Raw genomic sequence first — 25823 nt, 5'->3', positions numbered from 1 at the left:
CAGCGATGATACGTTTTTTGTTCCCCACACCGGTGATGAAATAGATGTCCTTGCACAGCTGATGGTACCGTCGTATTGTAAGAACAAAGACATCAGTGTCAGGGGACTCAATGTAGAGCTGTGTTGCCCCTCTTCGGACAGCATCCAGGCTGTGCAGGATTATCCTTGTGTCAGCCTCTTCCTGTACGCTGTGGAGATGTTTTACATCGATAGAGTTTGAGTGGACAGCCTGCCTTGACGTGATTATAAAAACATTGGGTTTCACCTGGAAGTGTTGGAGGGCTTTCTTAGCAAGATAAGACAGTCAGCTCATCTTTGGTGCTGATACCTGACAAGAACTGTTTTTCTGACACTTCCCCGGTGTGTTGTCTTCCACATGATAAGTGGTAGGGGCCCGGGGCTTTCCACCCTGGCGTCGGTCAAATACTACATGGATCTCACTATGTTCTTTGGTCTTCCTGTCCAGTGTGGCTATGGAGTGGTCAGCTTACTGGGAACATGTCTTGATCCATGGTGGCTTTCCCATTGCCTGTACCAATGCCATTCCATCTATGACAGTTACACTCTTAGCTGGAAGGGTACAACTGTCAAAAAAGATTGAAGCATTTGTTTGCCAGCTGTACGAGCCCGGTACAAATCCTGTGGATGTTGATGAGCTCAGGTGGAGGTTATTCACAAAGAAACAATTAGAAGCCGAGAAGCTGCCACCTACACAAGCAGCATTAAATCAAGCCATTACCCATGCATATTATCAGGCAATGGTATGGGATCAGGACCACGTACCTAACCCACAGATGCCACCAGAAACTAAAAATGGATGGGAGGCTGAGGGAGATCAACTGGTGCCAGTCACAACACGGGATACCCACGGCCCAGCCACCATTACCCAACTGATAAAATGTGTCTGCAAGAAATCACAGTGCATATCACATTGTTCTTGTCGATCTCAAAATTTGAACTGCTCTGAGATGTGCATGTGTAGGGCCGATGATTAGAGGTGTGTGGTAATGTAAACAAGGCACATCTGTTGGGGATTGACGATGACGAAGACCCTTCAATTAAATGTGTTTTCAAAACTTTCTGTAAATATTAGAATAAAAATCATGTGATAATTCTGTGACCATTTCTCATATTGTTCTTTATTTTATGAGGGATATATATATATATATATATATATATATATATATATATATATATATATATATATATATATATATATAAAGCTAATAATGGAAAGGTTGCATATCCTAGTTATGGAAAGAGAATATTTTCTAGACATGCAAACAGACTTACTGTCTGTAAGATCACATTTATTAATTAACTTAAAGCAACGAAATATAGCTATTTCTGGTTTTGGTGTGATTATTACATAATTATTACATAGACAAAAGGTTGCATGATTTATTCATAGGATGATAATTATTCCTGGAGTTGTAAACATACACATGGAGTCTGTGAGAAGCTTTCAAAGTTGACTAAAAGTAAAACATGCAGCAATTTGCTGATGTTCACCTCGTTTTTGCATAATTTATGGGAATTATGCTAATTAGGAAAGCTTGTATGACTTCACAATGGTAACAGATGCATTTCTGGACATCACAAACATGGACTCAGACTCTTAGATCACCTTTATAAGTTACCTAGAAGCAAAGTTATTGCCATTTCCGTTTTTGACAATTTATTAGCTAATTATGCTAATTAAACATGCTAAACCTGTCATAAAAAATTGGAGACATGTTTTTTTGGCATTCTGGTAACCCCAAGAATCAAGATATACCTGTCTCCAAAAATTAACATTCCAAAATCACGGAAAGTGATAGGCTCCCCTACTAATAGCTTCAGATCATTTTAGACAGAAAAATAAAAAAGGAAAAATAAAATAGTTTTTCAGCTGTCCTGAACAGTTGCCACCCCCGCGATGGCAGTCTCTATATCGCGTGGGGTCACATATATTCAAAGATTTGCGCCATGCACATTTTCACGATTTTTCAAAAAATAGCAGACCTACAAGCTCATAGCGCGGTATTAAAGATCATTATTGGTGCTGATTGGTAAGGGTATCTGATAGTATAATAGATCATTATTGGTGCTGATTGGTAAGGGTATCTGATAGTATTAAAGATCATTATTGGTGCTGATTGGTAAGGGTATCTGATAGTATAATAGATCATTGTTGGTGCTGATTGGTAAGGGTATCTGATAGTATTAAAGATCATTATTGGTGCTGATTGGTAAGGGTATCTGATAGTATTAAAGATCATTATTGGTGCTGATTGGTAAGGGTATCTGATAGTATTAAAGATCATTATTGGTGCTGATTGGTAAGGGTATCTGATAGTATAATAGATCATTATTGGTGCTGATTGGTAAGGGTATCTGATAGTATAATAGATCATTATTGGTGCTGATTGGTAAGGGTATCTGATAGTATAATAGATCATTATTGGTACTGATTGGTAAGGGTATCTGATAGTATAATAGATCATTATTGGTGCTGATTGGTAAGGGTATCTGATAGTATTAAAGATCATTATTGGTGCTGATTGGTAAGGGTATCTGATAGTATTAAAGATCATTATTGGTGCTGATTGGTAAGGGTATCTGATAGTATTAAAGATCATTATTGGTGCTGATTGGTAAGGGTATCTGATAGTATAATAGATCATTATTGGTGCTGATTGGTAAGGGTATCTGATAGTATTAAAGATCATTATTGGTGCTGATTGGTAAGGGTATCTGATAGTATTAAAGATCATTATTGGTGCTGATTGGTAAGGGTATCTGATAGTATAATAGATCATTATTGGTGCTGATTGGTAAGGGTATCTGATAGTATAATAGATCATTATTGGTGCTGATTGGTAAGGGTATCTGATAGTATTAAAGATCATTATTGGTGCTGATTGGTAAGGGTATCTGATAGTATAATAGATCATTATTGGTGCTGATTGGTAAGGGTATCTGATAGTATGATAGATCATTATTGGTGCTGATTGGTAAGGGTATCTGATAGTATTAAAGATCATTATTGGTACTGATTGGTAAGGGTATCTGATAGTATTAAAGATCATTATTGGTACTGATTGGTAAGGGTATCTGATAGTATAATAGATCATTATTGGTGCTGATTGGTAAGGGTATCTGATAGTATAATAGATCATTATTGGTGCTGATTGGTAAGGGTATCTGATAGTATAATAGATCATTATTGGTGCTGATTGGTAAGGGTATCTGATAGTATTAAAGCTCATTATTGGTGCTGATTGGTAAGGGTATCTGATAGTATAATAGATCATTATTGGTGCTGATTGGTAAGGGTATCTGATAGTATTAAAGATCATTATTGGTGCTGATTGGTAAGGGTATCTGATAGTATAATAGATCATTATTGGTGCTGATTGGTAAGGGTATCTGATAGTATAATAGATCATTATTGGTACTGATTGGTAAGGGTATCTGATAGTATAATAGATCATTATTGGTGCTGATTGGTAAGGGTATCTGATAGTATAATAGATCATTATTGGTGCTGATTGGTAAGGGTATCTGATAGTATAATAGATCATTATTGGTGCTGATTGGTAAGGGTATCTGATAGTATAATAGATCATTATTGGTGCTGATTGGTAAGGGTATCTGATAGTATTAAAGATCATTATTGGTGCTGATTGGTAAGGGTATCTGATAGTATTAAAGATCATTATTGGTACTGATTGGTAAGGGTATCTGATAGTATAATAGATCATTATTGGTGCTGATTGGTAAGGGTATCTGATAGTATAATAGATCATTATTGGTGCTGATTGGTAAGGGTATCTGATAGTATAATAGATCATTATTGGTACTGATTGGTAAGGGTATCTGATAGTATAATAGATCATTATTGGTGCTGATTGGTAAGGGTATCTGATAGTATAATAGATCATTATTGGTGCTGATTGGTAAGGGTATCTGATAGTATAATAGATCATTATTGGTGCTGATTGGTAAGGGTATCTGATAGTATAATAGATCATTATTGGTGCTGATTGGTAAGGGTATCTGATAGTATAATAGATCATTATTGGTACTGATTGGTAAGGGTATCTGATAGTATAATAGATCATTATTGGTGCTGATTGGTAAGGGTATCTGATAGTATAATAGATCATTATTGGTACTGATTGGTAAGGGTATCTGATAGTATAATAGATCATTATTGGTACTGATTGGTAAGGGTATCTGATAGTATAATAGATCATTATTGGTACTGATTGGTAAGGGTATCTGATAGTATAATAGATCATTATTGGTGCTGATTGGTAAGGGTATCTGATAGTATAATAGATCATTATTGGTGCTGATTGGTAAGGGTATCTGATAGTATAATAGATCATTATTGGTGCTGATTGGTAAGGGTATCTGATAGTATAATAGATCATTATTGGTGCTGATTGGTAAGGGTATCTGATAGTATAATAGATCATTATTGGTGCTGATTGGTAAGGGTATCTGATAGTATTAAAGATCATTATTGGTGCTGATTGGTAAGGGTATCTGATAGTATAATAGATCATTATTGGTGCTGATTGGTAAGGGTATCTGATAGTATTAAAGATCATTATTGGTACTGATTGGTAAGGGTATCTGATAGTATAATAGATCATTATTGGTACTGATTGGTAAGGGTATCTGATAGTATTAAAGATCATTATTGGTGCTGATTGGTAAGGGTATCTGATAGTATAATAGATCATTATTGGTGCTGATTGGTAAGGGTATCTGATAGTATTAAAGATCATTATTGGTGCTGATTGGTAAGGGTATCTGATAGTATAATAGATCATTATTGGTGCTGATTGGTAAGGGTATCTGATAGTATTAAAGATCATTATTGGTACTGATTGGTAAGGGTATCTGATAGTATAATAGATCATTATTGGTACTGATTGGTAAGGGTATCTGATAGTATTAAAGATCATTATTGGTGCTGATTGGTAAGGGTATCTGATAGTATAATAGTTCATTATTGGTGCTGATTGGTAAGGGTATCTGATAGTATAATAGATCATTATTGGTACTGATTGGTAAGGGTATCTGATAGTATTAAAGATCATTATTGGTGCTGATTGGTAAGGGTATCTGATAGTATAATAGATCATTATTGGTGCTGATTGGTAAGGGTATCTGATAGTATAATAGATCATTATTGGTACTGATTGGTAAGGGTATCTGATAGTATTAAAGATCATTATTGGTACTGATTGGTAAGGGTATCTGATAGTATAATAGATCATTATTGGTACTGATTGGTAAGGGTATCTGATAGTATAATAGATCATTATTGGTACTGATTGGTAAGGGTATCTGATAGTATTAAAGATCATTATTGGTACTGATTGGTAAGGGTATCTGATAGTATAATAGATCATTATTGGTGCTGATTGGTAAGGGTATCTGATAGTATAATAGATCATTATTGGTACTGATTGGTAAGGGTATCTGATAGTATAATAGATCATTATTGGTACTGATTGGTAAGGGTATCTGATAGTATTAAAGATCATTATTGGTACTGATTGGTAAGGGTATCTGATAGTATAATAGATCATTATTGGTGCTGATTGGTAAGGGTATCTGATAGTATAATAGATCATTATTGGTACTGATTGGTAAGGGTATCTGATAGTATAATAGATCATTATTGGTACTGATTGGTAAGGGTATCTGATAGTATTAAAGATCATTATTGGTACTGATTGGTAAGGGTATCTGATAGTATAATAGATCATTATTGGTGCTGATTGGTAAGGGTATCTGATAGTATAATAGATCATTATTGGTGCTGATTGGTAAGGGTATCTGATAGTATAATAGATCATTATTGGTGCTGATTGGTAAGGGTATCTGATAGTATAATAGATCATTATTGGTGCTGATTGGTAAGGGTATCTGATAGTATAATAGATCATTATTGGTACTGATTGGTAAGGGTATCTGATAGTATAATAGATCATTATTGGTGCTGATTGGTAAGGGTATCTGATAGTATAATAGATCATTATTGGTGCTGATTGGTAAGGGTATCTGATAGTATTAAAGATCATTATTGGTGCTGATTGGTAAGGGTATCTGATAGTATAATAGATCATTATTGGTGCTGATTGGTAAGGGTATCTGATAGTATTAAAGATCATTATTGGTGCTGATTGGTAAGGGTATCTGATAGTATAATAGATCATTATTGGTGCTGATTGGTAAGGGTATCTGATAGTATAATAGATCATTATTGGTGCTGATTGGTAAGGGTATCTGATAGTATAATAGTTCATTATTGGTGCTGATTGGTAAGGGTATCTGATAGTATAATAGATCATTATTGGTGCTGATTGGTAAGGGTATCTGATAGTATTAAAGATCATTATTGGTGCTGATTGGTAAGGGTATCTGATAGTATAATAGATCATTATTGGTGCTGATTGGTAAGGGTATCTGATAGTATTAAAGATCATTATTGGTGCTGATTGGTAAGGGTATCTGATAGTATAATAGATCATTATTGGTGCTGATTGGTAAGGGTATCTGATAGTATAATAGATCATTATTGGTGCTGATTGGTAAGGGTATCTGATAGTATAATAGATCATTATTGGTGCTGATTGGTAAGGGTATCTGATAGTATTAAAGATCATTATTGGTGCTGATTGGTAAGGGTATCTGATAGTATTAAAGATCATTATTGGTGCTGATTGGTAAGGGTATCTGATAGTATTAAAGATCATTATTGGTGCTGATTGGTAAGGGTATCTGATAGTATAATAGATCATTATTGGTGCTGATTGGTAAGGGTATCTGATAGTATAATAGATCATTATTGGTGCTGATTGGTAAGGGTATCTGATAGTATTAAAGATCATTATTGGTGCTGATTGGTAAGGGTATCTGATAGTATAATAGTTCATTATTGGTGCTGATTGGTAAGGGTATCTGATAGTATAATAGATCATTATTGGTGCTGATTGGTAAGGGTATCTGATAGTATAATAGATCATTATTGGTGCTGATTGGTAAGGGTATCTGATAGTATAATAGATCATTATTGGTGCTGATTGGTAAGGGTATCTGATAGTATAATAGATCATTATTGGTGCTGATTGGTAAGGGTATCTGATAGTATAATAGATCATTATTGGTACTGATTGGTAAGGGTATCTGATAGTATAATAGATCATTATTGGTGCTGATTGGTAAGGGTATCTGATAGTATAATAGATCATTATTGGTGCTGATTGGTAAGGGTATCTGATAGTATAATAGATCATTATTGGTGCTGATTGGTAAGGGTATCTGATAGTATAATAGATCATTATTGGTGCTGATTGGTAAGGGTATCTGATAGTATTAAAGATCATTATTGGTGCTGATTGGTAAGGGTATCTGATAGTATAATAGATCATTATTGGTGCTGATTGGTAAGGGTATCTGATAGTATTACAGATCATTATTGGTACTGATTGGTAAGGGTATCTGATAGTATTAAAGATCATTATTGGTGCTGATTGGTAAGGGTATCTGATAGTATAATAGATCATTATTGGTGCTGATTGGTAAGGGTATCTGATAGTATAATAGATCATTATTGGTGCTGATTGGTAAGGGTATCTGATAGTATAATAGTTCATTATTGGTGCTGATTGGTAAGGGTATCTGATAGTATAATAGATCATTATTGGTGCTGATTGGTAAGGGTATCTGATAGTATAATAGTTCATTATTGGTGCTGATTGGTAAGGGTATCTGATAGTATAATAGATCATTATTGGTGCTGATTGGTAAGGGTATCTGATAGTATAATAGATCATTATTGGTGCTGATTGGTAAGGGTATCTGATAGTATAATAGTTCATTATTGGTGCTGATTGGTAAGGGTATCTGATAGTATAATAGATCATTATTGGTACTGATTGGTAAGGGTATCTGATAGTATAATAGATCATTATTGGTACTGATTGGTAAGGGTATCTGATAGTATTAAAGATCATTATTGGTGCTGATTGGTAAGGGTATCTGATAGTATAATAGTTCATTATTGGTGCTGATTGGTAAGGGTATCTGATAGTATAATAGATCATTATTGGTACTGATTGGTAAGGGTATCTGATAGTATTAAAGATCATTATTGGTGCTGATTGGTAAGGGTATCTGATAGTATAATAGTTCATTATTGGTGCTGATTGGTAAGGGTATCTGATAGTATAATAGATCATTATTGGTGCTGATTGGTAAGGGTATCTGATAGTATAATAGATCATTATTGGTGCTGATTGGTAAGGGTATCTGATAGTATTAAAGATCATTATTGGTGCTGATTGGTAAGGGTATCTGATAGTATAATAGATCATTATTGGTGCTGATTGGTAAGGGTATCTGATAGTATAATAGATCATTATTGGTGCTGATTGGTAAGGGTATCTGATAGTATTAAAGATCATTATTGGTGCTGATTGGTAAGGGTATCTGATAGTATTAAAGATCATTATTGGTGCTGATTGGTAAGGGTATCTGATAGTATTAAAGATCATTATTGGTGCTGATTGGTAAGGGTATCTGATAGTATTAAAGATCATTATTGGTGCTGATTGGTAAGGGTATCTGATAGTATTAAAGATCATTATTGGTGCTGATTGGTAAGGGTATCTGATAGTATAATAGTTCATTATTGGTGCTGATTGGTAAGGGTATCTGATAGTATAATAGATCATTATTGGTGCTGATTGGTAAGGGTATCTGATAGTATAATAGATCATTATTGGTACTGATTGGTAAGGGTATCTGATAGTATAATAGATCATTATTGGTGCTGATTGGTAAGGGTATCTGATAGTATAATAGATCATTATTGGTGCTGATTGGTAAGGGTATCTGATAGTATAATAGATCATTATTGGTGCTGATTGGTAAGGGTATCTGATAGTATTAAAGATCATTATTGGTGCTGATTGGTAAGGGTATCTGATAGTATTAAAGATCATTATTGGTGCTGATTGGTAAGGGTATCTGATAGTATAATAGATCATTATTGGTGCTGATTGGTAAGGGTATCTGATAGTATAATAGATCATTATTGGTGCTGATTGGTAAGGGTATCTGATAGTATAATAGATCATTATTGGTGCTGATTGGTAAGGGTATCTGATAGTATAATAGATCATTATTGGTGCTGATTGGTAAGGGTATCTGATAGTATTAAAGATCATTATTGGTGCTGATTGGTAAGGGTATCTGATAGTATAATAGTTCATTATTGGTGCTGATTGGTAAGGGTATCTGATAGTATAATAGATCATTATTGGTGCTGATTGGTAAGGGTATCTGATAGTATAATAGATCATTATTGGTACTGATTGGTAAGGGTATCTGATAGTATAATAGATCATTATTGGTGCTGATTGGTAAGGGTATCTGATAGTATAATAGATCATTATTGGTGCTGATTGGTAAGGGTATCTGATAGTATAATAGATCATTATTGGTGCTGATTGGTAAGGGTATCTGATAGTATTAAAGATCATTATTGGTGCTGATTGGTAAGGGTATCTGATAGTATTAAAGATCATTATTGGTGCTGATTGGTAAGGGTATCTGATAGTATAATAGATCATTATTGGTGCTGATTGGTAAGGGTATCTGATAGTATAATAGATCATTATTGGTGCTGATTGGTAAGGGTATCTGATAGTATGATAGATCATTATTGGTGCTGATTGGTAAGGGTATCTGATAGTATAATAGTTCATTATTGGTGCTGATTGGTAAGGGTATCTGATAGTATAATAGATCATTATTGGTGCTGATTGGTAAGGGTATCTGATAGTATAATAGTTCATTATTGGTGCTGATTGGTAAGGGTATCTGATAGTATAATAGATCATTATTGGTGCTGATTGGTAAGGGTATCTGATAGTATAATAGATCATTATTGGTACTGATTGGTAAGGGTATCTGATAGTATAATAGATCATTATTGGTGCTGATTGGTAAGGGTATCTGATAGTATAATAGATCATTATTGGTGCTGATTGGTAAGGGTATCTGATAGTATAATAGATCATTATTGGTGCTGATTGGTAAGGGTATCTGATAGTATTAAAGATCATTATTGGTGCTGATTGGTAAGGGTATCTGATAGTATTAAAGATCATTATTGGTGCTGATTGGTAAGGGTATCTGATAATATGATAGATCATTATTGGTGCTGATTGGTAAGGGTATCTGATAGTATAATAGTTCATTATTGGTGCTGATTGGTAAGGGTATCTGATAGTATAATAGATCATTATTGGTGCTGATTGGTAAGGGTATCTGATAGTATTAAAGATCATTATTGGTGCTGATTGGTAAGGGTATCTGATAGTATAATAGATCATTATTGGTGCTGATTGGTAAGGGTATCTGATAGTATAATAGATCATTATTGGTACTGATTGGTAAGGGTATCTGATAGTATAATAGATCATTATTGGTGCTGATTGGTAAGGGTATCTGATAGTATAATAGATCATTATTGGTGCTGATTGGTAAGGGTATCTGATAGTATAATAGATCATTATTGGTGCTGATTGGTAAGGGTATCTGATAGTATAATAGATCATTATTGGTGCTGATTGGTAAGGGTATCTGATAGTATAATAGATCATTATTGGTGCTGATTGGTAAGGGTATCTGATAGTATTAAAGATCATTATTGGTGCTGATTGGTAAGGGTATCTGATAGTATAATAGATCATTATTGGTGCTGATTGGTAAGGGTATCTGATAGTATTAAAGATCATTATTGGTGCTGATTGGTAAGGGTATCTGATAGTATAATAGATCATTATTGGTGCTGATTGGTAAGGGTATCTGATAGTATTAAAGATCATTATTGGTACTGATTGGTAAGGGTATCTGATAGTATAATAGATCATTATTGGTGCTGATTGGTAAGGGTATCTGATAGTATAATAGATCATTATTGGTGCTGATTGGTAAGGGTATCTGATAGTATAATAGATCATTATTGGTACTGATTGGTAAGGGTATCTGATAGTATAATAGTTCATTATTGGTGCTGATTGGTAAGGGTATCTGATAGTATAATAGATCATTATTGGTGCTGATTGGTAAGGGTATCTGATAGTATTAAAGATCATTATTGGTACTGATTGGTAAGGGTATCTGATAGTATAATAGATCATTATTGGTGCTGATTGGTAAGGGTATCTGATAGTATTAAAGATCATTATTGGTGCTGATTGGTAAGGGTATCTGATAGTATAATAGATCATTATTGGTACTGATTGGTAAGGGTATCTGATAGTATAATAGATCATTATTGGTACTGATTGGTAAGGGTATCTGATAGTATTAAAGATCATTATTGGTGCTGATTGGTAAGGGTATCTGATAGTATTAAAGATCATTATTGGTGCTGATTGGTAAGGGTATCTGATAGTATAATAGATCATTATTGGTGCTGATTGGTAAGGGTATCTGATAGTATTAAAGATCATTATTGGTGCTGATTGGTAAGGGTATCTGATAGTATAATAGATCATTATTGGTGCTGATTGGTAAGGGTATCTGATAGTATAATAGATCATTATTGGTGCTGATTGGTAAGGGTATCTGATAGTATAATAGATCATTATTGGTGCTGATTGGTAAGGGTATCTGATAGTATAATAGATCATTATTGGTGCTGATTGGTAAGGGTATCTGATAGTATTAAAGATCATTATTGGTGCTGATTGGTAAGGGTATCTGATAGTATAATAGATCATTATTGGTGCTGATTGGTAAGGGTATCTGATAGTATAATAGATCATTATTGGTGCTGATTGGTAAGGGTATCTGATAGTATAATAGATCATTATTGGTACTGATTGGTAAGGGTATCTGATAGTATAATAGATCATTATTGGTACTGATTGGTAAGGGTATCTGATAGTATAATAGATCATTATTGGTGCTGATTGGTAAGGGTATCTGATAGTATTAAAGATCATTATTGGTGCTGATTGGTAAGGGTATCTGATAGTATAATAGATCATTATTGGTGCTGATTGGTAAGGGTATCTGATAGTATTAAAGATCATTATTGGTACTGATTGGTAAGGGTATCTGATAGTATAATAGATCATTATTGGTGCTGATTGGTAAGGGTATCTGATAGTATAATAGATCATTATTGGTGCTGATTGGTAAGGGTATCTGATAGTATAATAGATCATTATTGGTGCTGATTGGTAAGGGTATCTGATAGTATAATAGATCATTATTGGTGCTGATTGGTAAGGGTATCTGATAGTATAATAGATCATTATTGGTGCTGATTGGTAAGGGTATCTGATAGTATAATAGATCATTATTGGTACTGATTGGTAAGGGTATCTGATAGTATAATAGATCATTATTGGTGCTGATTGGTAAGGGTATCTGATAGTATTAAAGATCATTATTGGTGCTGATTGGTAAGGGTATCTGATAGTATTAAAGATCATTATTGGTGCTGATTGGTAAGGGTATCTGATAGTATAATAGATCATTATTGGTGCTGATTGGTAAGGGTATCTGATAGTATTAAAGATCATTATTGGTGCTGATTGGTAAGGGTATCTGATAGTATAATAGATCATTATTGGTGCTGATTGGTAAGGGTATCTGATAGTATTAAAGATCATTATTGGTGCTGATTGGTAAGGGTATCTGATAGTATAATAGATCATTATTGGTGCTGATTGGTAAGGGTATCTGATAGTATAATAGATCATTATTGGTGCTGATTGGTAAGGGTATCTGATAGTATTAAAGATCATTATTGGTGCTGATTGGTAAGGGTATCTGATAGTATTAAAGATCATTATTGGTGCTGATTGGTAAGGGTATCTGATAGTATAATAGATCATTATTGGTGCTGATTGGTAAGGGTATCTGATAGTATAATAGATCATTATTGGTGCTGATTGGTAAGGGTATCTGATAGTATAATAGATCATTATTGGTACTGATTGGTAAGGGTATCTGATAGTATTAAAGATCATTATTGGTGCTGATTGGTAAGGGTATCTGATAGTATAATAGATCATTATTGGTACTGATTGGTAAGGGTATCTGATAGTATTAAAGATCATTATTGGTGCTGATTGGTAAGGGTATCTGATAGTATTAAAGATCATTATTGGTGCTGATTGGTAAGGGTATCTGATAGTATAATAGATCATTATTGGTGCTGATTGGTAAGGGTATCTGATAGTATAATAGATCATTATTGGTGCTGATTGGTAAGGGTATCTGATAGTATAATAGATCATTATTGGTGCTGATTGGTAAGGGTATCTGATAGTATAATAGATCATTATTGGTACTGATTGGTAAGGGTATCTGATAGTATAATAGATCATTATTGGTGCTGATTGGTAAGGGTATCTGATAGTATAATAGATCATTATTGGTGCTGATTGGTAAGGGTATCTGATAGTATAATAGATCATTATTGGTACTGATTGGTAAGGGTATCTGATAGTATAATAGATCATTATTGGTACTGATTGGTAAGGGTATCTGATAGTATAATAGATCATTATTGGTGCTGATTGGTAAGGGTATCTGATAGTATAATAGATCATTATTGGTACTGATTGGTAAGGGTATCTGATAGTATAATAGATCATTATTGGTGCTGATTGGTAAGGGTATCTGATAGTATAATAGATCATTATTGGTACTGATTGGTAAGGGTATCTGATAGTATAATAGATCATTATTGGTACTGATTGATAAGGGTATCTGATAGTATTTAAGCGGCCCGCAGGTTAATTTCCAAACATCGATATATTATTGATTTCAACTAATTACTATAGTATTAAAATGTTATTGCCTTTTTTTATTTTTTAAATGCATTTGAAATTAAAAAAGGAAAAAAAATGCTTTTCCGGATTCCAATTCAAAAATAGCAAAACAAATTATTGAGGATTTCCAATTAAAAAATATAGCAAAAAATAGCCGATCTACAAGCTCAAAATGCGTTGCAGTGCGACGTGATTTGAGCTTGTAGATCGGCTATTTGTTGCGATATTTTTTAATTGGAAATCCTCAATAATTTGTTTTGCTATTTTTGAATTGGAATCCGGAAAATCATTTTTTTTTACTGTTGCTACGACAGTAATATGGAACTGGGGATGGCAATGAAGGACTGGGAAGTCTGGCGTGCTATTGTGAAATCCACGATCTCGACCGCGGTCGTAAAGATGATGATGATTAATTTGCAATGTGGCCCCTCTGGAGTGAGCGTGGAAATGTTGTGGCCCTCTCCGTTGGAGATGTTGTGGCCCTCTCCGTTGGAGATGTTGTGGCCCTCTCCGTTGGAGATGTTGTGGCCCTCTCCGTTGCCAAAGTTGCATGCATTAGAGGCCATCGGTGCCCTGAATATGAGCGAGTCCTAGAGAGACGGTGCTTCAGAGGCTGTGAGTTATTGTGAGCGTGGTGCCGTAGCGGTGCTTCAGAGGCTGTGAGTTATTGTGAGCACGGTGCCGTAGCGGTGCTTCAGAGGCTGTGAGTTATTGTGAGCACGGTGCCGTAGCGGTGCTTCAGAGGCTGTGAGTTATTGTGAGCACGGTGCCGTAGCGGTGCTTCAGAGGCTGTGAGTTATTGTGAGCACGGTGCCGTAGTGGTGCTTCAGAGGCTGTGAGTTATTGTGACCGCGGTGCCGTAGTGGTGCTTCAGAGGCTGTGAGTTATTGTGAGCACGGTGCCGTAGCGGTGCTTCAGAGGCTGTGAGTTATTGTGAGCGCGGTGCCGTAGCGGTGCTTCAGAGGCTGTGAGTTATTGTGAGCACGGTGCCGTAGCGGTGCTTCAGAGGCTGTGAGTTATTGTGAGCGCGGTGCCGTAGCGGTGCTTCAGAGGCTGTGAGTTATTGTGAGCACGGTGCCGTAGCGGTGCTTCAGAGGCTGTGAGTTATTGTGAGCACGGTGCCGTAGCGGTGCTTCAGAGGCTGTGAGTTATTGTGAGCACGGTGCCGTAGCGGTGCTTCAGAGGCTGTGAATTATTGTGAGCACGGTGCCGTAGCGGTGCTTCAGAGGCTGTGAGTTATTGTGAGCGCGGTGCCGTAGCGGTGCTTCAGAGGCTGTGAGTTATTGTGAGCGCGGTGCCGTAGCGGTGCTTCAGAGGCTGTGAGTTATTGTGAGCACGGTGCCGTAGCGGTGCTTCAGAGGCTGTGAGTTATTGTGAGCGCGGTGCCGTAGCGGTGCTTCAGAGGCTGTGAGTTATTGTGAGCACGGTGCCGTAGCGGTGCTTCAGAGGCTGTGAGTTATTGTGAGCGTGGTGCCGTAGCGGTGCTTCAGAGGCTGTGAGTTATTGTGAGCGCGGTGCCGTAGCGGTGCTTCAGAGGCTGTGAGTTATTGTGAGCACGGTGCCGTAGCGGTGCTTCAGAGGCTGTGAGTTATTGTGAGCACGGTGCCGTAGCGGTGCTTCAGAGGCTGTGAATTATTGTGAGCACGGTGCCGTAGCGGTGCTTCAGAGGCTGTGAGTTATTGTGAGCGCGGTGCCGTAGCGGTGCCGTTGCGGTGCTTCAGAGGCTGTGAGTTATTGTGAGCACGGTGCCGTAGCGGTGCTTCAGAGGCTGTGAGTTATTGTGAGCGCGGTGCCGTAGCGGTGCTGACTGATGTCTGTGAGTTATTGTGAGCGCGGTGCCGTAGCGGTGCTGAGTGATGTCTGTGAGTTATTGTGAGCGTGGTGCCGTAGCGGTGCCGTAGCGGTGCCGTAGCGGTGCTGAGTGATGTCTGTGAGTTATTGTGAGCGCGGTGTCGTAGCGGTGCTGAGTGATGTCTGTGAGTTATTGTGAGCGCGGTGTCGTAGCGGTGCTTCAGAGGCTGTGAGTTATTGTGAGCACGGTGCCGTAGCGGTGCTGAGTGATGTCTGTGAGTTATTGTGAGCACGGTGCCGTAGCGGTGCTTCAGAGGCTGTGAGTTATTGTGAGCGCGGTGTCGTAGCGGTGCTTCAGAGGCTGTGAGTTATTGTGAGCACGGTGCCGTAGCGGTGCTGAGTGATGTCTGTGAGTTATTGTGAGCACGGTGCCGTAGCGGTGCTTCAGAGGCTGTGAGTTATTGTGAGCACGGTGCCGTAGCGGTGCTTCAGAGGCTGTGAGTTATTGTGAGCACGGTGCCGTAGCGGTGCTGTAGCGGTGCCGTAGCGGTGCTTCAGAGGCTGTGAGTTATTGTGAGCACGGTGCCGTAGCGGTGCTTCAGAGGCTGTGAGTTATTGTGAGCGTGGTGCCGTAGCGGTGCTTCAGAGGCTGTGAGTTATTGTGAGCACGGTGCCGTAGCGGTGCTTCAGAGGCTGTGAGTTATTGTGAGCACGGTGCCGTAGCGGTGCTGAGTGATGTCTGTGAGTTATTGTGAGCACGGTGCCGTAGCGGTGCTTCAGAGGCTGTGAGTTATTGTGAGCACGGTGCCGTAGCGGTGCTGTAGCGGTGCCGTAGCGGTGCTTCAGAGGCTGTGAGTTATTGTGAGCACGGTGCCGTAGCGGTGCTTCAGAGGCTGTGAGTTATTGTGAGCGTGGTGCCGTAGCGGTGCTTCAGAGGCTGTGAGTTATTGTGAGCACGGTGCCGTAGCGGTGCCGTAGCGGTGCCGTAGCGGTGCCGTAGCGGTGCTTCAGAGGCTGTGAGTTATTGTGAGCGTGGTGCCGTAGCGGTGCTGAGTGATGTCTGTGAGTTATTGTGAGCACGGTGCCGTAGCGGTGCTTCAGAGGCTGTGAGTTATTGTGAGCGTGGTGCCGTAGCGGTGCTGACTGATGTCTGTGAGTTATTGTGAGCGCGGTGTCGTAGCGGTGCTTCAGAGGCTGTGAGTTATTGTGAGCGCGGTGCCGTAGCGGTGCTGACTGATGTCTGTGAGTTATTGTGAGCACGGTGCCGTAGCGGTGCTTCAGAGGCTGTGAGTTATTGTGAGCACGGTGCCGTAGCGGTGCTGAGTGATGTCTGTGAGTTATTGTGAGCACGGTGCCGTAGCGGTGCTTCAGAGGCTGTGAGTTATTGTGAGCGCGGTGTCGTAGCGGTGCTTCAGAGGCTGTGAGTTATTGTGAGCACGGTGCCGTAGCGGTGCTGAGTGATGTCTGTGAGTTATTGTGAGCACGGTGCCGTAGCGGTGCTTCAGAGGCTGTGAGTTATTGTGAGCACGGTGCCGTAGCGGTGCTTCAGAGGCTGTGAGTTATTGTGAGCACGGTGCCGTAGCGGTGCTGTAGCGGTGCCGTAGCGGTGCTTCAGAGGCTGTGAGTTATTGTGAGCACGGTGCCGTAGCGGTGCTTCAGAGGCTGTGAGTTATTGTGAGCGTGGTGCCGTAGCGGTGCTTCAGAGGCTGTGAGTTATTGTGAGCACGGTGCCGTAGCGGTGCTTCAGAGGCTGTGAGTTATTGTGAGCACGGTGCCGTAGCGGTGCTGAGTGATGTCTGTGAGTTATTGTGAGCACGGTGCCGTAGCGGTGCTTCAGAGGCTGTGAGTTATTGTGAGCACGGTGCCGTAGCGGTGCTGTAGCGGTGCCGTAGCGGTGCTTCAGAGGCTGTGAGTTATTGTGAGCACGGTGCCGTAGCGGTGCTTCAGAGGCTGTGAGTTATTGTGAGCGTGGTGCCGTAGCGGTGCTTCAGAGGCTGTGAGTTATTGTGAGCACGGTGCCGTAGCGGTGCCGTAGCGGTGCCGTAGCGGTGCCGTAGCGGTGCTTCAGAGGCTGTGAGTTATTGTGAGCGTGGTGCCGTAGCGGTGCTGAGTGATGTCTGTGAGTTATTGTGAGCACGGTGCCGTAGCGGTGCTTCAGAGGCTGTGAGTTATTGTGAGCGTGGTGCCGTAGCGGTGCTGACTGATGTCTGTGAGTTATTGTGAGCGCGGTGTCGTAGCGGTGCTTCAGAGGCTGTGAGTTATTGTGAGCGCGGTGCCGTAGCGGTGCTGACTGATGTCTGTGAGTTATTGTGAGCACGGTGCCGTAGCGGTGCTTCAGAGGCTGTGAGTTATTGTGAGCGCGGTGCCGTAGCTGTGCTGACTGATGTCTGTGAGTTATTGTGAGCGCGGTGCCGTAGCGGTGCTGACTGATGGCCGTATCATGCGTTATGACACGCCGTCGCTGGCTGACATTATTAGTTCTTCGTCTTCGGGGTGAAAGCGTAGCGGTGCTGACTGAGTGATGGCCGTGCGCTGTGAGTGACACGCTGTCTGACATCATTAGTTCTTGGTCTTCGGGGTGAAAGCGTAGCGGTGCTGACTGAGGGATGGTCTTCGGGGTGAAAGCGTAGCGGTGCTGACTGAGGGATGGTCTTCGGGGTGAAAGCGTAGCGGTGCTGACTGAGGGATGGTCTTCGGGGTGAAAGCGTAGCGGTGCTGACTGAGGGATGGTCTTCGGGGTGAAAGCGTAGCGGTGCTGACTGAGGGATGGTCTTCGGGGTGAAAGCGTAGCGGTGCTGACTGAGGGATGGCCGTGGTGCCGTAGCGGTGCCGTAGCGGTGCTGACTGAGGGATGGTCTTCTGGGTGAAAGCGTAGCGGTGCTGACTGAGGGATGGTCTTCGGGGTGAAAGCGTAGCGGTGCTGACTGAGGGATGGTCTTCTGGGTGAAAGCGTAGCGGTGCTGACTGAGGGATGGTCTTCGGGGTGAAAGCGTAGCGGTGCTGACTGAGGGATGGTCTTCGGGGTGAAAGCGTAGCGGTGCTGACTGAGGGATGGCCTCGGGGTGAAAGCGTAGCGGTGCTGACTGAGGGATGGCCTCGGGGTGAAAGCGTAGCGGTGCTGACTGAGTGATGGCCGTAGCGGTGCTGACTGAGGGATGGTCTTCGGGGTGAAAGCGTAGCGGTGCTGACTGAGGGATGGTCTTCGGGGTGAAAGCGTAGCGGTGCTGACTGAGGGATGGTCTTCGGGGTGAAAGCGTAGCGGTGCTGACTGAGGGATGGTCTTCGGGGTGAAAGCGTAGCGGTGCTGACTGAGGGATGGTCTTCGGGGTGAAAGCGTAGCGGTGCTGACTGAGGGATGGTCTTCGGGGTGAAAGCGTAGCGGTGCTGACTGAGGGATGGTCTTCGGGGTGAAAGCGTAGCGGTGCTGACTGAGGGATGGTCTTCGGGGTGAAAGCGTAGCGGTGCTGACTGAGTGATGGCCGTAGCGGTGCTGACTGAGGGATGGTCTTCGGGGTGAAAGCGTAGCGGTGCTGACTGAGGGATGGCCTCGGGGTGAAAGCGTAGCGGTGCTGACTGAGTGATGGCCGTAGCGGTGCTGACTGAGGGATGGTCTTCGGGGTGAAAGCGTAGCGGTGCTGACTGAGGGATGGTCTTCGGGGTGAAAGCGTAGCGGTGCTGACTGAGGGATGGTCTTCGGGGTGAAAGCGTAGCGGTGCTGACTGAGGGATGGTCTTCGGGGTGAAAGCGTAGCGGTGCTGACTGAGGGATGGTCTTCGGGGTGAAAGCGTAGCGGTGCTGACTGAGGGATGGTCTTCGGGGTGAAAGCGTAGCGGTGCTGACTGAGGGATGGTCTTCGGGGTGAAAGCGTAGCGGTGCTGACTGAGGGATGGTCTTCGGGGTGAAAGCGTAGCGGTGCTGACTGAGGGATGGTCTTCGGGGTGAAAGCGTAGCGGTGCTGACTGAGGGATGGTCTTCGGGGTGAAAGCGTAGCGGTGCTGACTGAGGGATGGTCTTCGGGGTGAAAGCGTAGCGGTGCTGACTGAGGGATGGTCTTCGGGGTGAAAGCGTAGCGGTGCTGACTGAGGGATGGTCTTCGGGGTGAAAGCGTAGCGGTGCTGACTGAGGGATGGTCTTCGGGGTGAAAGCGTAGCGGTGCTGACTGAGGGATGGTCTTCGGGGTGAAAGCGTAGCGGTGCTGACTGAGGGATGGTCTTCGGGGTGAAAGCGTAGCGGTGCTGACTGAGGGATGGTCTTCGGGGTGAAAGCGTAGCGGTGCTGACTGAGGGATGGTCTTCGGGGTGAAAGCGTAGCGGTGCTGACTGAGGGATGGCCTCGGGGTGAAAGCGTAGCGGTGCTGACTGAGTGATGGCCGTAGCGGTGCTGACTGAGGGATGTCTTCGGGGTGAAAGCGTAGCGGTGCTGACTGAGGGATGGCCGTGGTGCCGTAGCGGTGCCGTAGCGGTGCCGTAGCGGTGCTGACTGAGGGATGGCCGTGCGCTGTGAGTGACACGCTGTCTGACATCAACCCATTTAGACCCAAGGACGATTCTACAATTTAATGTCTTCTAAAATCCTGAAAGTTTTCTAAACAAACGTATGTTTTTATGTCCATGTTCATGTCAAGGACCCCCAGAATTATCTGTGTTTGGCTGCGGACCCCCATCTGGAAATATGTAGTTCCAGGGACCCTCCCAGGAGCAAACATTTGAGTTGAAAATGTTTGCTCTGAAAGAATATATAATATTCATTCTTGCATCACATTTTCACGATTTTTCAAAAATAGCAGACCTACAAGCTCATAGCGCGGCACTCGGTGCCGCGCTATGAGCTTGCAGATCTGCTATTTTTAAATAGCTAAAGTATAAGATAATGCTTAAAACACCAAAAGGGGTTCCCGCCCAGAATGGGTTAACCGTTGTTTCGTCTGCAGGGTAAGGGATGGGCGATATGACATTTCGGGCCGATATCGATATCTGATATAATTCATTATTAGTGTTATTAAGGCCGATAAACGATATAAACCGATGTCGATGATGATCTCACATCCTTGAATTCTCTCTCATTCAAGGCTGCAGATTCTGATGGAGTTCTGATCTGCAGCCTTCATTGATCCATCATCACAAAAGCCTTTTTTTTGTTTTAACGTTTTCAACACAATTATTATAAAATAAAACGTCGACTAAAACCGATTATTATTATATTATTTTGATATCTGTTCGATATGGCATTTCAAGGCCAATACCGTCCGATACTGATATGATGACTGATGAATGGCCCATCCCTACTAATTTTATGTTTATTTATTGGATATTGAGTCTATTGACGTCACAATGACATTGTACAATTCGTTGATGCGTTGTTTACGGTGTGTTGGCACAAAGTGCTAGTTTTCACCACCTGTCCACAGGAGACTTTAAAAAAAAATGGTGACACTTTAGTTTAAAAAAAAACCCAATTTAGTACAATAAAGGGACTATATACTAATTATAATTTGCAGTTGAACCCGTAACGATGCTCAGTGATGCTAATAGGGTGCATTTTGCATCCCAAAACGCAGATAATTGATAATGGAACCATCTGTGGACCTTTCTGGGGGTCCCGTGGACGCACTACTGTACTGTACTCAGCACTGTACTGTACTGCAGAGGTTCCCAAAGTGGGGTCCGGGGACCCCCAGGGGTCCTTGAGGGAGTTCCAGGGGGTCCCCCAGCTAAATGATACTTTGGAACCAAATGGACCCTTATGGGTCTGTAACTCTGAGAGTGTACACATGGAACCAAATGGACCCTTATGGGTCTGTAACTCTGAGAGTGTACAAATGGAACCAAATGGACCCTTATGGGTCTGTAACTCTAAGAGTGTACAAATGGAACCAAATGGACCCTTATGGGTCTGTAACTCTGAGAGTGTACAAATGGAACCAAATGGACCCTTATGGGTCTGTAACTCTAAGAGTGTACAAATGGAACCAAATGGACCCTTATGGGTCCGTAACTCTAAGAGTGTACAAATGGAACCAAATGGACCCTTATGGGTCTGTAACTCTAAGAGTGTACAAATGGAACCAAATGGACCCTTATGGGTCTGTAACTCTGAGAGTGTACACATGGAACCAAATGGACCCTTATGGGTCTGTAACTCTGAGAGTGTACACATGGAACCAAATGGACCTTATGGTTCTGTAACTCTGAGAGTGTACACATGGAACCAAATGGACCCTTATGGGTCTGTAACTCTGAGAGTGTACAAATGGAACCAAATGGACCCTTATGGGTCTGTAACTCTAAGAGTGTACAAATGGAACCAAATGGACCCTTATGGGTCTGTAACTCTAAGAGTGTACAAATGGAACCAAATGGACCCTTATGGGTCTGTAATAAGAGTGTACAAATGGAACCAAATGGACCCTTATGGGTCTGTAGCTCTAAGAGTGTACAAATGGAACCAAATGGACCCTTATGGGTCTGTAACTCTAAGAGTGTACAAATGGAACCAAATGGACCCTTATGGGTCTGTAGCTCTAAGAGTGTACAAATGGAACCAAATGGACCCTTATGGGTCTGTAGCTCTAAGAGTGTACAAATGGAACCAAATGGACCCTTATGGGTCTGTAACTCTAAGAGTGTACAAATGGAACCAAATGGACCCTTATGGGTCTGTAACTCTGAGAGTGTACAAATGGAACCAAATGGACCCTTATGGGTCTGTAACTCTAAGAGTGTACAAATGGAACCAAATGGACCCTTATGGGTCCGTAACTCTAAGAGTGTACAAATGGAACCAAATGGACCCTTATGGGTCTGTAACTCTGAGAGTGTACAAATGGAACCAAATGGACCCTTATGGGTCCGTAACTCTAAGAGTGTACAAATGGAACCAAATGGACCCTTATGGGTCTGTAACTCTAAGAGTGTACAAATGGAATTGGTTTGATTTTACAATATAAATTGGGGGTCCCAGAGATAGAAATACCATTAACCCATTCAGGCCTGACCTCGAAATTTAAAAAAAAATCTTCTAAATCCTCCAGTTTTCTGAAATAAATATTTTCACGACTTTTCAAAAATAGCAGACCTACAAGCTCGTAGCGCGCCACTCGGTGGCGCGCTACGAGCTTGTAGATCTGCTATTTTTCAATAGCAGATTATAACATAATGTTTGAAACACCAAAAGGGGTTCCCGCCCAAAATGGGTTAAATGAGGGTCCGGACTCCGTAGACTAATATGCATGTCAAACTGGGGGTCTTTGAAATTAAATGGGGCTGATTAGTGTCTATTTGGGGGTCCTTGACATGAAAAGGTTTGGGAACCACTGCTGTACTGTAATGTGGTGCTATTTAATGTACTTTATGTTTGCATATACTTTGCACTGTAACTCTTTGAAATGGTCAGATTTTAGAATTGTGTTTATTTCTTTCATATACATTTCATACATGAATGGAACCATTTTATAACCATATACTAGATTGTCTTTCCCCCTTGTGATGTTTTCTCTTGTCTAAATTGACACTTAGGGCTGTATTTTGCGCGTCTTAACAGACTTACTGCTTTTGGCGGAACGCTCCGCCATAAGGAATGTAATTATCAAACCGGATCGCTGATTACTATTTTTTCATTATTATTTTGGCTCGGCCTTTCCTTCTTTAGCGATCCTAGACCGGATTTCGCACGCTCGCTGCCGTCCACCTCCCATTATACAGGCTGACTAAAAGCTGAATAACTCCTAATCTACAGAGCTCTCCGTGGTTTGGATAAAACGATGTTCGGAGGTCTTTGCTGATTATCCGGTGGTCTAGATGGAAACATTGGCGCTTTCTAGAGCAAGGATGGCTATATTTTAGCAAGCTAGCATTGACGCTATTTATTTAGCATAAGATGGACGCCCACAACATCCGTCTCTGTGCTGTGTGTGCAACCTCTAAATCGCCCCGCAGAGCCTCGGCAGTCAGAGGTTGGCTTTGCGTCCAGCAGGTGGCAGTAAACCTGTTTTAAGTACCAGGTCTTATTACTTAACTTAAGACCTGGAGGCGTGGTCAATGCTCTTTGGCCACTCAGAATAGCCAAATGGCATTGATCACACCTCCAGGTCTTAAGTTAAGTAACAAGACCTGGTACTTAAGACACGCAAAATACAGCCCTTTGTGTCTTTGCGTGCCTTGTAGTTCACTAGAACTACAACCCCCATGAGCTATCATTCTAATTTAAATGTTTTGACGTAGGTGTGATCATTCATCCAATCAAGTGATGAACATATATTCTGTCCTATGTCACTTTTTGGTTATGCCTGAAGAAGGTCAGTAGACCCACAGCTTGCTAAATAAATACATTGATTGTGCAACAGATCTGAGTGTGCGGAGCTTCCCTTTATTTTTCTCATAACCGTACTAGATGAAATGTGAGTTAAATGCTGCAATTTGTAAAAAATGACAAAATATGGCTCCTAACGTTGTTGAAGCAGGGATACAATGGGACCAGATTGGACTGAGAGCCTGCCATCGTTGTTGAAGCAGGGATACAATGGGACCAGATTGGACTGAGAGCCTGTTGAAGCAGGGATACAATGGGACCAGATTGGACTGAGAGCCTGTTGAAGCAGGGATACAATGGGACCAGATTGGACTGAGAGCCTGCCATCGTTGTTGAAGCAGGGATACAATGGGACCAGATTGGACTGAGAGCCTGCCATCGCTGTTGAAGCAGGGATACAATGGGACCAGATTGGACTGAGAGCCTGCCATCGATACAATGGGACCAGATTGGACTGAGAGCCTGCCATCGCGCAAACTCCAGCTTTTCATCAGAGGAGAAAAACATGTTCTTTTTCTTTTTTTTAAATGTATTTACATCACAGGGTGCTGAGTGATGGCCGTGACATTCTGTCTGACATGATCTATGTTTCCGTCTGCAGGGTGACGCTGCATCGTACAGGAGGAGGAGGAGGAGGAGAGGGGGGCGATGGAGACGGATGGGGATCAGAGCGGCCAACAGGGAGCCTCGGCCAATGGCAGCGCTGCGCCGGGGGCCAGCTCCCGCCCCTCTCCGATGAACTCCATGTCTCTGTACGAGAGACAGGCCGTGCAGGTACTGTGTGTGTGTGTGTGTGTGTGTGTGTGTGTGTGTGTGTGTGTGTGTGTGTGTGTGTGTGTGTGTGTGTGTGTGTGTGTGTGTGTGTGTGTGTGTGTGTGTGTGTGTGTGTGTGTGTGTGTGTTAGGGCTGGGGCGGTATGGGATTTTTATTACCGCGGTTATTGTCGGCCCCCATACCGCCGGTATGGCGGTAATTACCGCATCCCCCCCCCCCCCCCCCCCCCCCCCCCCCCGCGCGCGAAAAAAAAATCCTCCGGTTTTATAGTGTTATTTAGTCCGGTGGAACACCGTGTATGGAGATGTTAGAGCAGGTCTGCAAAATCCGGTAAAACACCGTATACGGAGATGTATAGAGCAGCTGTGTGTCTTTAGTGCAGTTCCAGTGTCATTCTTCCACCATGCGCGGCCTCCCCTCACAGCTCACACACACACACACACACACACCGTTACAGAGACAACAGACAAGACGACTCATATAGCTTTTCCACGTGTTTCTGTTGTTATCCAGTTTACCAAAATTAAATCCACAACAGCGCTATAAGACCCTTGCGCAGCGCGAGGCAATTAACCCCAGCTGCAAACGATCCGGACTTTGATTGTGTGATTATAATATATATAAATCCTATACGGATATTATGGACTACAGTTTTATTAAGGAAAGATTGGCATGTCAATGCCGCAACACGTGTTCGGGTGTCAATCAAATCAACTGCGTCAGACATCTCCCGCAGCCCGCTGTTAAAAAAAGAAATAAAAAAGCGAACGGATTTCACATCATTTCAGATCAAGACAAGTTGTGTTGAGCGTCTTTTTCCTGCGATCCCATTGATGTCACAACAGACAACATTTATAGGTGGGTCTGGTTTGGAGTAGCCTAATGTAAAACATTGTCCGACTTTGTTTTGAGAGAATATTAATATCTCGCGCTATTGTAACAGCCAGGTGCATCGTGCATTGCTCAGACCGTCAGAGAGAGAGAGAGAAAGATTAGGCTAAACGTGTAGCCTATATGGATAAGGGCGCATCGTAGGTAACAGGTTTCAACTTTGTATTGATGTCTGTCAGCGAGAGACGAGAA

At 41.6% G+C, this 25823-nt stretch overlaps 1 protein-coding gene across 3 annotated transcripts in view; it reads left to right on the top strand.

Moving 5' to 3' along the window:
* LOC306918873 (polyhomeotic-like protein 1) overlaps nt 1–25823 on the top strand; it is a 94264-nt gene that overhangs the window by 4318 nt on the left and 64123 nt on the right. For all 3 annotated transcript variants that reach the window (XM_079531725.1, XM_079531726.1, XM_079531724.1), the window contains exon 2: nt 24568–24740. In XM_079531725.1, coding sequence (XP_079387851.1) covers nt 24615–24740 — 126 coding nt within the window. In that variant the 5' untranslated portion in view covers nt 24568–24614. The remainder of the gene's footprint in view (nt 1–24567; nt 24741–25823) is intronic.

Source organism: Electrona antarctica (assembly GCF_951216825.1).
Source record: "Electrona antarctica genome assembly, contig: scaffold_125, whole genome shotgun sequence".
In the NCBI taxonomy this organism is placed as follows: domain Eukaryota; kingdom Metazoa; phylum Chordata; class Actinopteri; order Myctophiformes; family Myctophidae; genus Electrona; species Electrona antarctica.
Note: the sequence above shows the minus strand (reverse complement) of the source record. Positions and strands in the feature narration are given on the sequence as shown.